We start from the raw sequence: 13481 nt of genomic DNA, 5'->3' as shown, positions 1-13481 counted from the left end.
CAGACAGAAAATTATGTCAGTGGTGTTTTCCCATATGGAAGTGGGTCTGTTCCTCTTAGTATTGAAAATGGTGGCAGCTTCTGGTGGCAGCTAGGTGGATGGAGCACTGGCCCTGGATTCAGGAGGACCTGAGTTTAAATCTCAGATACTCAATAATTACCTGTGTGACCTTGGGCAAGTCACTTAACCCCATTGCCTTGCAAAAACAAAACAAGAAAAAAGGAAAATGGACATTTCTTCTCTAAAAGTTAAACTTTTGGGGGTAGCTAGGTGGCACAGTGGATAGAGCACCAGCCCTGGAGTCAGGAGTACCTGAGTTCAAATCCAGCATCAGATACTTAATAATTATCTAGCTATGTGGCTTTAGGCAAGCCATTTAACCCCCATTTGCCTTGCAAAAACTAAAAAAAAAAAAAAAAAAAAAAAGTTAATTTTTTTTTGAAAGACAAGAATTAGATAACTAGATCCTTCAGGAATAAATCTTTCTTTTCCATCTCTATTTCAAGAATTACCAAGAATTACCTCAATGCAATGTATCACAGCCTGAATAGAGGCCATCAATTCCATGTGGCTCATTGCTTAATTTTCATTTTTTAAATTGCCTTCCACAGGTTAAACAGACAATTTAGGGGAAAATTGTCAAGAGTTATTGAGATTCATTTCCCCCTAGTTTCTCAATTCTAAAAACTATTTTGTTCTACTATGCAAATTAGTGGTTGAGGGAAGGGTAGAGTTAGAGGAAAAGGCATAGAAACACAACTAAGTTCAGGGACTAAGGTCATTTTTTTCCCCTGCTTAAATGAATTATTGTTTTTTCATATGTATATATGACTGGCAAACCTTTCCAGACTTTTAGTCTGTCATATGCTTGACTCAATTAAACTATAGAAAAGTAGAAAAGTATATCTTGGTTGTGTATTTCTAAAGAATATTTAGGTTAGCCTGAATTAATCTTATTTCCTTTTAAAGGAGACACCCTGGAGGAGTTTTAATCAGAGGGTTGAGGTTTGTCCTCTCTAGTGGTAAATGTAGCAACCCTTTCTTTTCCATCACCACTATTGCAGGAAATACTCTCTCAATTTCTTCACAAGAATTCCACAATTATTAATTAAGGGTTTATTTTGCTCAACAATGTTTTGCTTTTGGGAGTGAGGAGGGAAAGTACAGTTTCTAAGAGGGCTAGAGGGCAAAGGTTTTTGATCTTTGAAAAACTTACAGTCTGGTTGGGCAGAAAAGTCCAAAAAGAAAAGAAAAGAAAAGAAAGAAAGAAACACCACACATGAATAGGATACAAAATCATTGAACAGGAGTGAAGGGCATTTTTGACAAAGGAAAAAAAATGGAACAAAAGCACAAGGACAAACAAAATAATTATATGACATTTGTGGGATGATAAGACCAGCCTTATAAGAGAAAGAGTATATATTTGGGAATGGCTTGAAAGAAGACTGGATAAGACAGTTGTAACCAGATTTTGAAAGGCAAAGGAGGTGAGACTAGATATAATAGGATATAGAGAATCATTTTACACATTAACCATAAATTATGATTAGGACTAGGGAAAAGTACAATTCAAGCAAAGATATAGGGTAGTAGTAGAGGTAGTCTTCTGGTTAGAACAGCAAAGTTTACTTCCAGGCTGTAAATAAGAGTACTGAGAAGCCTGAATGGTTTGATCCAAATGGACTAGAAATTCAAATTTATGATTGGTTGAAGATTTAGTCTATTTCCATATGCTATTCCTCTTAGAATAACCACTCTAGAATCACAGATTTTATTTATAAGTTATCTAGTCTATCTTGTACCTAAAGAGGAATACTCTAGATAGCATCCCTTACAAGTGGACCAAACTCTGCTTGAAGATATCCGGTTATGAGAAAGTTGCTCATTCCACTTGAAAATGGCTCTGATTGTTAGAAAAAGACATATCAAGACCAAATCTCTTATTGCTCATTATTCTAGTACCAAATAGAGCAAGTCTATATGTGTTTATATGCTTATACATCAGCTGTTTGAAGATAGCACAATTCTCATTGTGTTCTCTTCTCCAAGATAAACTTCCCCAGTTCCTTCAACTCCTCCTTGTATGGCATGTTTCCCAGCCCCAGCCATCAAAGAAAGCTCAGGCTGAAAGGGAAACATTGTTGACCTCCATGATATCCTCTTTCTGCTGGGCTTCCTACATATCTCCCCATACCAGTTTCCACTCCCCCCCAATATGCTTCAACAACTGAGTGCTAAAAGAAATGGGGGGCAGCATCAGAAATGAAACAGGACACATAGAATTACACAATGAAAACTTGACCTTTGTCTAAGCCAATTATTTAAAAGGCTATTGGGTGTTGGTGTCCTGCTATCACTGGAAAGTAGTAGCGAGAGATCCACATATTTGAAAGTCTTAACACTGTGGTATTGCCAACAGTTGATTCAGGTGATGTAGAAGGGTATCTAATTAGAGGGATCTTTCTCTTCACAGGGATCTTTCTCTTCCCAGTGAGCTTTCTTCTCCTGTTTGGCACAGGACTTATGATGAACTATTTTGGATTTAGTTGTTTGTGCTTGAAAATATCTGTGCCCAGCTAGAGTGATCCATTTATTAAATTCACCCCTCCCAATTTATGAGAGATTTACAGGGAACACAGTCATCCTAGCATGAATCATCATGCGCTGATAAAAAAAAATAAATAAATGAAATCCTAAATCCCCCAGGAGATGTTAAATGTTTCTGTTAAGGAGTTAATTTCTGGTGAACTCTTAACAGAAACCATTTTCTTTAATAAAACCAAAGTCTGTCTGACTCTTTCAGATGTCTGCCAAAGGCCACTTAAGAGTCACTTCTAAAGTTGGTTGTCTAATCAAGTGGGTGATTTGATCCATCCGCTGACTCAGCCATTTCCCCCTCTCTTAACTACATGATGATTATATGAGTTCAAATTGATTTCTGAATGGTCACAAATGCTAACACACTGTCCATTTGAGCAGCAGAGTCATCAGTTGCAAATCTACAAACTATTAAAATTGTAACAACAGCTCAATGGGAATTTAACAGTGTGAACTAATAATAATAGCAACTAGCATTTAAAACACTTTAAGGTTTGCAAAGTACTTTACATATATTAATTTATTTGATCTTCACATCAACCCTATGAATAAGATCCTATTGATATATCCATTTTAAAGAGGAAACTGAGAAATGAAGAAGTTTAAGTGCCTTACCCAGAGTCACATATTTAGGGAGTGCTCAGACTCCAAGTTCTGTGCTTTATCCATTGTATCACTTAGGTGTCATTATTTTGATAAAGAGATTTATTTTCATAGAAACAATTTAAATTGAAGGATAATGTATCCTGGTCAATAACTGGCCAATATCCATACCCAGAGAAATCAGATTCTTACAGCCATTTTTCAAGATAGCACTTTTCACCTAATAGCAGCTATCCAAACTATAGGCCCAAATATTTTGAAACTATTCTCTAAATTAAAGATATTTGACTATTTAAGCCTATAAACCCAAACCTATAAAGTGGTGCCAGAAACTATATGTGGGATATGTCTTATAATTCTCCCAAGCAGAATCTTTAATAGAATAGAAAGCCTTTTGGGATTTTTCTACTCTATCATTCCCTGGAGATATCTAAGTGTTTTTTTAAAGAGGAGCAGCCTCCTTATTTTACAGAAGGGAGAAATGAAAGGGAGAAAGTTAACTATTGTACCCAAAGAGCAATAAGGAATAAGTACAAAGGCAGGAGATCTCAAATTCCACAGTCTTTCAACTGTTATATTGGCTAAGTCTTCTACCTCTCAAGCTTCCTGATATTCCCACATGAGACTCACCTAGCTAATTATTTGATTTATCAGATCCTCTTAGAGTTAAATATTCTATGCTCAAAGAAATCTGAAGAAATCAAATCCTAACCCACAAATTCTCAGACACTGATGATTTTGCAGCAGGTTCATACTACAGACATGCCATGCCTCAAATTGCCATCTCATTGGCCTCTGACCCAACTGTGGAAGAAAATTTTTAGACTCATAGGATCAGAGAAATTTAGAACTAATACTTAGTCTAGAGATCATTATCCAATTTCCTCATTTTAAAAATAGAGAAATTGAGTCCCATACTATCAAAATGAGTTGCCCAAGAGTCTTCTAACTCTTAAACTCAGATGAGACAGTTACTGCAATGGATAATACTATGATTTCATCAATGCATGAAAGGGAATAAGTACAAAGTACTTATTGTTTAACAATATTTTACTCAGTAAATAGTTAACCTGAGTTGCAATGCCAAATGAAATGAATTATCTATTGGCCAAGCAAGACTACAAACAACTGGTATATGCCTGAAGCCTTTTGGCTAAGTGTAACTTGCCAAAAATTGTTCCTATGAACTTAGGATCAACTTCAGTTCAAGATGAAACATTGAGGACATTAATGGTATTACCATTATCATCATAACAACAATAATATTTACTTCACTCTTTCACATTCATATGTAAATTTTCTACTCTTTCACATTCATATGTAAATTTTCTCCTTTTTCTATCTTCATTTTACAAATTAGGAAAATGTATGACTTGCCCAGGGTCATATAGGTAGAAATTGGTGAAATTAACACTTAACCCAGGTCCAGTGCTTTTTCTAACAGACCATCACTATATTTTGCATGCTTTCTTCCTATGGCAATAAGAAGGAACAATAATGATAGAAGGTATTGTACCATCAAAGCAGCTGCCAGAAGATGTATCTTTTGTGGACTGTATTCTACCAAGGCTACATATTTGAGGGGTGAAAAGTTCATCAAGTCAAAGATATAAGTAGCATTATCAAGACAGTTATCTAACCTCAGGACAATCACCAGTGGCATTAAGAAAAATACTTTCTTTTTATGTAATACTCTATTTTTATTTGTAAACCTGCTTGAATCTTCTCAGAGCAATGTTTTAAAATCTATATCTATATAAATATATAATAGAGTAAAATCTAGTGAATTGGGTTAATGCCAGAATCTTAGCTTAAATATGTTTATTTTTATGCAAAACATGTCCTTTCTTTTAAAAGGTTGTTTTTAACAGGATTATAGTTTCATCCTCTGAGTTGCCTCTCAAGGTTATTTGTTTGGTTGGCACTTCAGCAAAACTTTGTGCAGTGCATATATACTTGTAGTGAGTCAAACAGAGAGACTCTTCATGGTAGGGTTGGGGGGGATGTTTTTTTTTTTAATTCTAAGTAATCTTCAGAATGGAAACCAAATAATCAAATTTCCTTCATTCAATAAAAAAAAGAAAAATAGAGTTTCTTGTCAGTCAACCCCATTGGTAGGTTAAATCATTTAAATTCTATTACCAAATAGTTGGGAACTAGTTGCAAGAATATTCTTCCACTCTGGTGAACTGCATCCATGATAGAGGCAGCAACAAGGATACCTTAAATGTGTCTTTTCTACCAGGAACTAATGGACTTAGAATGGAAGAAAACTGGCTTTCTCTCCAGAATCTTTTCTCCCAAATCAATTAAAGGAGGCAGATTTCTTAAAGTGAACCCTGAGGCTAGAGAGCATGCTGAAAAATCAACACTCCTTCTGTATCTAATCCTTTTGTAAGCTGAATCAACAATAATAGTATAAAGTCATTTTCAAAGCACTTTATATTTATCCCATTTGATCCTCACAAGCCCAGTAATTCAGTGGTATAAATAATCTTATCTCTTTTGCTAAGTGTTGAAACTGAGGCTCAGAGATATTAAGTGATTTGTCCAAGGTCACCCCGTTAGTAATTAACAGGGTTAAGATTTGAACCCAAGTTCTCTAATTCCAAATCTAGTGCTAGAGTAGCCTCATGGACATCACTTCTCTTTGTCCCTGGCCCAACTCCTCCCACCCTTACATCACACGCAACACCCCCCCCCCCACACACACACACACACAGATCCTCTCTTACAGCCAATCCCATAAAGGCCTTTTTTCTGGCTAGGTGACAGGTATACTAATCTAATAGACTAATCCATAAAGTAATGGGAGTAATGTGTGTCAATATGGTATTCCTCCTAGGAAAAATATTTTCATTTTAACAAGAACTTCCTGAAGACATGCCAAAGGAATGATTCTAAGAATGGAAATTTAGAGTGCCATAGCCAGCTGGTAGAGGAGATGTATTCAGGGTTGGCAAATTGTCAGTGTCCTGCATGTTATATCATATAGTTGGCTGCCAATGTTTCTAGTCATCCTTGATTGTAGGTCAAGTTGGATGATATGTATCACTGTCAGGTCATTTCTTATGGGAATTCTGATAACATAGCAGAAAACCAAATCAGTCTTCTGTATGAAGATGTTACAGGCAATACCTAAAATCCAGATTTCCTTGATTTTACACGAAGCTTCCCCTACCTTAACTACCTTCCAAAAAGAGAAAGAAACTTTTTTTTAACAGCACTATTGTTTTCAGTTCTATGTATACCTGGATAAAAGACAATGTACTTCAAACTCTAAATCTGTAACCCTAAAAGTTATATTCTTTTGATAAAAATGCACCTGTTTAATAACCTGGATATTAGTTATTTCCTAATAACAGAGCTGTGAGGAGAGTGCTTTGTAAACCATCACTTATACAAATTGCATTAAGACTTTTGGAACAGTCCATTTAAATGTGAACTATGATTATTTTTGGTTAAAGTTGTAAGATAAAATCTCTGGTATTTATATAATGGTTTATAGAATATTTTATCTTACCCTTACCATAGTCTTGTGGAGTAGAAAGGGAAGAGAGTGACATCCCCATTTTAGAGATGGGAAAACCAAATCTCGGATCACACAGGTGGTAGAGTCAAAATTTTAACATATTTCTGATTGCAAGTACAGTGGTCTCTCTCCAAAACCTTTGTTTTCATGTAAATCTAGAGGAAAGAGGGCAATTCATTGGACCATTTGGGAAATAGGAGAAGTTGATGCCAAGGTTCAGTTTCCACATGTTCAGCCATTTCCCTTATCTACTGAGCATCCGTGAACAGATGAGTGAGAACTGAAATATATTCCCTCCCCTATAAGCCAGTTCATTACTTTTAGCCATTGACTGGACCCTGCTCAGCCTGCAGGGGCCTTGGCTGGAGTCAGACATTCTCTCCTTAAGTTCATGGTTTTCTTTGTACTGTTATTCTTGTGAAAGAGTTTGAGTTTTTTCTCTTATTTTGTTTCTTTGAATTTTGTTTGTTTGTTTGCCTGTTTATTTTTTTGGTTTGTTTGTGGAAAGGAAAATGGGTGTTCTATTTGAAAGCTGAGTTCCTTGTTTCTTTCTTTTGCCCCATCACTGGCTGCATGCTTTCTATTGATGTCTTGTTCCTGGTCCTTGACACTGACCATCTTGTCTGTGAAAGGAAGCACTCCGGCTGGCATGATTGATAAGAAGAAAGGGAAGTTTTCTTGGTTTAGTCACTCCACAGAAACCCATGGTAATGTTCCACTGTGCTCTGTGTGTGTATGTGTGAATTGGTGTTTGTGTGTATGTTGTGTGTGTGTGTGTGCGTGCCTGTGTGTGTGTATGTATTTTGAAGGGAGGGTGTTCCTTTGGGGGCTTGTCTTGCAGTACCCGCTATGTACATTTCAGGGGGTGGCCCACTGTCCATCCATGGTCTTTTAATGTCTTCAGATGGTAGTCAATGGCCAATAGTAATCAAGGGTTCCTATCCTACTTCCATACCAGCATGGATAACAGGGCAGTTTTTTCCCCTTGGATAGTGCCTGGATCATATAATAGTTTATTTGACACAGAAAACCAGGATTTAAAATTCTTTGAAATTAGGAATAATATAGCTACTCCTTATGCACATCCCTAATTGTCCTTTTAAGACTGCATTACTGGGGCAGCTAGGTGGCACAGTGGATAAAGCATCGGCCCTGGAGTCAGGAGTACCTGAGTTCAAATCTGACCTCAGACACTTAATAATTACCTAGCTGTGTGGCCTTGGGCAAGCCACTTAACCCCATTGTCTTGCAAAAACTAAAAAAAAGGACAAAAAGACTGCATTATTACCATTTGGGGTAAAGGACAAGCCTGCTTAAAGAAAAATGAAAGAGAATTAGGGATAACCCCTATCAGCCTTAGATTTTCAATCAACATGTCTAGAAGAAAGCTATGACTAGACAATGTCAGGGAACATGGTAGGTCAAGAACAAGAAAACTCTTCATTTTTGATACTTTTCTTTGTTGGAAATAACCTGGTCAGACCAAAAAGGTTCATCATCCCAGCTCCTATTGCTAAAAACCAGCCCTTCCTTTCACAAAAAGTCCTTTAGAACTTGTGCTAATTTGCATGTGTTTGTATAATTTATAGATCTATACACATATATTAAGGCTGACATAACAGTTTACATATATATTATTCTCTTTGGACCCTCAAAACAATCCAGGGAGGTAAGTACTGCATGTATTATGATCCCATTTTCCAGAAGGAAATTGAGGCTCATAGAAATGAAGTATGTGGTTGTTTAGTCACTAGACTAATTAGTAGTTATTAATTAGGTAACTAGTTAGATAACACTCGAACTTGGTTCTTCTGACATCAAGCCTAGTACTCTAATACCTCGTACCTATGAAGTTCCCATAATCACAGTCAATGGAACTGACTTTTGGTATAATGTAAGGAACTGACATTCAGGGGAAAAGTAAAAGAGAAGTGTGACCTTGGAATCCTGAGTTTATTTTCAAGTAATCTGACTACAAATGATTACAACTCTTAGGAAGTTCTATTTCCTTTAGTGAGTAGTCATTTATAAATTTTTCATTCAGTTTTTCCCCCTTCTCCATGATTCAGCCTTCTCTTGGTTACCTCAAAGATGCCTTTCTCCAAAAGAAGAAACCTTAAAAAAAAGACAGTAAATTCTTATCATTATTATTCTAACAGTAATAGAAGATGAGTCTTCTCCAGCTTTTGGCCCTGGGACTGAGTGATGAACAAGATATAGCATATCCCCTCTTTTAGTGAAAAGAGTGATGTTTATATTCCCCAAGTCAGTCTGTTCTAGAAGAATAGCTAGACCAACTACATGTGGCACCTCATCTGAGGAATAAAGGATGAAACAAAACTATTCAAATCACAGGATTAAGAGTCAGAAAAGTTTTTAGACACTCTCTAGATCAGCGATTCTCAAAGCATGATCGGAGAACCCCTGGAGATCTCTGAGATCCTTTCAGGGAATCAAAACTAGTCAAAACTATTTTGGTAATACCAAGTTATGATTATCTTGATAATCCTCCTTTTTCCAACTATATATCTAAATGAGGACAGATTTTCTTCATGTTTCAACCAAAACAATATATCATAGCAGATAATGAGAATGCATTGATCTTCTATTAAGTTAAACACTAAGGAGATTTGTAAAAATATACAAAATAGTGTGTCACTTCTTGTTTTTTTTTATTTTTTTTTTTTTGCTTTGGAAAATAGTTATTTTTCATTCAAAATGTTACTTATTTTAACAGGCAATGAGCTTATTTTCACATTAATTGATTTTTAAAATATATTAAAATTTTATAAGCTTTAATTCCTAATATAAATCTCCATATCTAATATATATATATAATACATATATCCAAATGCATGCATGCGCACACACACACACACACACACACACACACATATATATATATATATATATATACATATACATGAGAAGCAATCAGAGTTAAATGACTTACACAAGGTCACACATCAAGTAAGCGTTTGAGGGCAGATTTGAACTCAGATCCTTCTAACTCCAAGACAAGTGCTCTTTCACTGTGCCACTTAGCTTCACTTAGCACAAAACATAAAAGTTCTTTAAATCTTCGATGATTTCTTTAGACTTTAAATGGGTCTCAAGATATTAGAAAATAATCTGAGAATTGCTGATCTAGACCAATCTCTTGTTTTAGAGATGAGAAAAGGAATGCCAAAAACATTGGTGCTTTGCCCAACTCTAGTGTCTCCAAATACAATATTCTTTACACTAAGTCAAGCTTCCTTTCTATTATGCAATAGTAAAAGTGAAAGAGGATAAATATGAAGACAGGACCCAGCTCAGTATCAAAACATTTCTACTGAAAGGGGGGAAAAAAGAAATTATTTATTTGAGATCTCCCAAGTTAGATATAAAGGCAACTTTCCCTCTGTAAGTCCTATGTACTCCAGCCTTGAGAAACCCAAATACTGAAGATTTAACTAGCCTGCAATGGCATATTACACATCCTTCTCTCTCAAGTCAAATTGTTGAGATGGAAATGTTAGAATTACTGAACGCCAATCTGACTTCAGTATACTTATGTTTGCTAGTCCCAACTCCTTCCAGTATTTCTCCACTGCCTAGCTAGAGGGTCTGCAACTTGAGTTCATCCACTAAAACAGTCCAAATTGACCCAGACTCCAGATCAAATTGACCCAGACTCCAGACTTCTAACCAAGAGGCCCATAAAGGGTCATTGGATAGATTTTAGGAGGTTTGTAAACTTGGAACTTTAGATATTCAGATAACTGTATTTCAAAATTGATTTCCTTTGCAATCCTATGTATTTTATTGTAAACATTTTAATATCTTATCCTGAGTAACGCTTCATAGATTTCACTGGTCTACCAAAGGTTCATGACACACAAACAGGTTAAAAATCCCTGCTCCAAATTCTTCATAGGTGAAAGAAATGTGGTGATTTAGAAGCAAGGAAGCAGATGAAGACCTTGGCATAGATGGACATCACCAAGAAGTCCATTGCAGCCACACCTTATGAAGCATAGCCATGAGTTTGGCAGACACATACACACACACACACACACACACACACACACATACAGAGAAAGTCTTAAGTCTACATCAACCAAACAACTCTTTCTTTACAGTTTAAGTATAAACAATAACTGTAATAGCAACAATAACACATTTCTATGGCACTTTTATAACAATCCTATAAGATGAAATTCTCAAAGAGGTTCAGGAACTTGCTCAAGGTCATACAAGTAAGTGTAGTTAGTAAGAATGGAGTCAGGATTCAAACTCAAATTTCTGCTAGGTAGATGGGAAGGAATAAAGGAGGGAAAAAATTCATCTCAGAGTTTCTCTCTTTATGAATGTTAAGTTAGGACACTGGTCCTGGAGTCTATCAATGAGTGATGCTAAATTCATCCATTTGTCAGAATACATTGAAATATGCAGTGGTATTATGGGTTTCTTTTTGTTTCAAGATGATCATTCATGTACCACAAAACGTTTCCAATCTGGAAAAAAATTTATCTTGACACAAGTTCCCTACTCTTATAATCCACTCTGACCCTCCCTAGTCAACTTTCAATGACTGGCAGCAGAGCTTACCTTGGATAAATTAGTAAGAGAGTAACCTAGGAAATCCTACCTTTCTCTCCCTTCAAGCCCCAGGACACTGGGACTCATTCCAGTGGATTTTACCCTCCTCAGTGGCAAAACTACCACTCTACCCCCTTTTACCAGCCAACTTCAATACTTTTACCCAAAGTTACTTCCTGTAATCAATATTGCAACTACAACTCAATATTGGGCATGTCAACAACTAACTTTCTCCCACTACCCAATCTTTTGCTTTTCTCCCTTTTGACTCTTGCAGTGAGCATGCCCACAAGTGAAACAGAATCCGTCAACACTGAAAACGTGACTGGAGGCGACATCGAGGGAGAGAACTGTGGGGCAAGGCTGGCGTGAGTAGGCATGGCAGATTCAGTGGGCATAGGGCATTGCCCTTTAGGTTTGTCCTGAAATCAAATTGGGTTATTTAAGGGATATCAGGTAAGGACACAAAGGGGACAAGGATCTATCATCAAAAAGAAGCAGGAATATCAGACAGTGGCATCAGGTGGAGTAAAAGGAATGGTTTAACACATCTGGTTATATCTGATGGATTGATAATGAGGGGGTTTGGTGAAAGTGTTACCATTGAGGTAAACCTCCAAATAAAAATTTCCATGTTTCCTATAAAGGGCTGTGCTTTGAATTTCCCTATGTTATTTCATTGAAACAACAATCAAAACTATACTCTTTTGTAGACTTCAGCTTTCTAGATTCTCACTGGAACTTTTCATCATCCACAACAAAGAGATTATGAGACAAAGGAGATATTAGACTTTGCTTACCAGGGTTGAAATTCTGTTAAGACAGGATAATCTGGGCTGGAAAGAAAGTAGAAAATGTGGGCCATTAAAAAGACTTATCTCTGTAACTAAAGGGAGGGGGAAAAGCTATTAATACAAGGACCAGATAATTCAAGACTCATCTTTATTTAACTTTAAAATCTGATAATAATAAAATAATACAGAAAGAGCATATGTAAGGTTTTCAAGATTTTATAAGTAGATAGATAGATAAATGAAAAAATATATATCTATAAAACATAGTTATCATTATCTTCATTTTACTGCTTAGGAAACTGAGGTTTAGAGAATTTAAGTGACTTATCCTTGGCCATACAACTGTGTTAGAGGTAGAATTTGAAAAGACTCTCCTAACTCCACTTCTGATTGTTTTTATCCTGGTTAATTTATTAATCATCTTCTCTTTGCCAGTGGTTGTACTTCGTTTAGGGGATACAAAATCAAAACAGAAAACAAATCCTGTCCTTACAGAGCTTATATTCTAGAAGGGAAAACAACATGTACATTTAAGTAAATACAAAATATATCTAGGTAGCTAGGTGACTCAGTGTGGCTGAGTGTATAAAGATTTCAGGGCTCATCTTCAAGTTCAAATCTAGCCTTAGGCACTTACTAGTTGTGTGTCCCTGGCAAGCCACTTCACCCTGTTTGCCTCAGTTTCCTCTTCTACAAAATGAACTGGAGAATGAAATGGCAAACTACTAGTATTTTTGCCAAGAAAACTCCAAATTAGGTCATGAAAAATCAGATATGACTGAAACAACTGAACCACAACAAAATATAAATAAATTTTGAAGTTTGGGGTAACACTGTGCCTACTAGAGACAGCCCCCTCAAACACACAACACCACACACACACACACACACACACACACACACACACACACACACAGAAGCTTAACCTCCCATTGTGTTGTGCTCTGGGCAGTGATATGGAGAAGGACCTTAAATGATCCATTCATCATTTCACTTATGAAAAATTAAGAATGTTGACCAAGTTTTTACTGAATCTTCTCTAACCTAGTCATGAGAAAGCAGGCCAGAGACAGTGCCGATAAATCAGTGTCAGTTTATTAATTATTTTTTTTGTAAGGAACCAATTTGCAAATCATGGAATTACTCCCTTCCTTGGAGCTCCATGTTGTTGTTTTGGAGCCAGATATTTTATATATAATCATAAGTGGGCAGGTGGATCATAAAACAACAGATTTGGGACTTGAATGATCATTCCAAGACAAGCCTACTGTACAGTATAATATAACAATTACATAGTCCTTTGGTAACAGCTTGGTTGATTGTATAGTTTTGGGTTGGACAGTACTAAGGAGAACAAGACTAATCCT

General features: G+C 36.2%; 1 protein-coding gene across 10 annotated transcripts in view; it reads left to right on the top strand.

Moving 5' to 3' along the window:
- CACNA1C (calcium voltage-gated channel subunit alpha1 C) overlaps nucleotides 1–13481 on the top strand; it is a 970192-nt gene that overhangs the window by 796726 nt on the left and 159985 nt on the right. For all 10 annotated transcript variants that reach the window (XM_074194976.1, XM_074194975.1, XM_074194966.1 and 7 more), the window contains 2 exons: nucleotides 7369–7443; nucleotides 11598–11688. In XM_074194976.1, the coding sequence (XP_074051077.1) occupies nucleotides 7369–7443; nucleotides 11598–11688 (166 nt within the window). The remainder of the gene's footprint in view (nucleotides 1–7368; nucleotides 7444–11597; nucleotides 11689–13481) is intronic.

This window comes from Macrotis lagotis, chromosome 7, assembly GCF_037893015.1.
Source record: "Macrotis lagotis isolate mMagLag1 chromosome 7, bilby.v1.9.chrom.fasta, whole genome shotgun sequence".
In the NCBI taxonomy this organism is placed as follows: domain Eukaryota; kingdom Metazoa; phylum Chordata; class Mammalia; order Peramelemorphia; family Peramelidae; genus Macrotis; species Macrotis lagotis.
The sequence above is the reverse complement of the archived record's forward strand: the minus strand, read 5'-3'. Positions and strand labels throughout refer to the sequence as shown.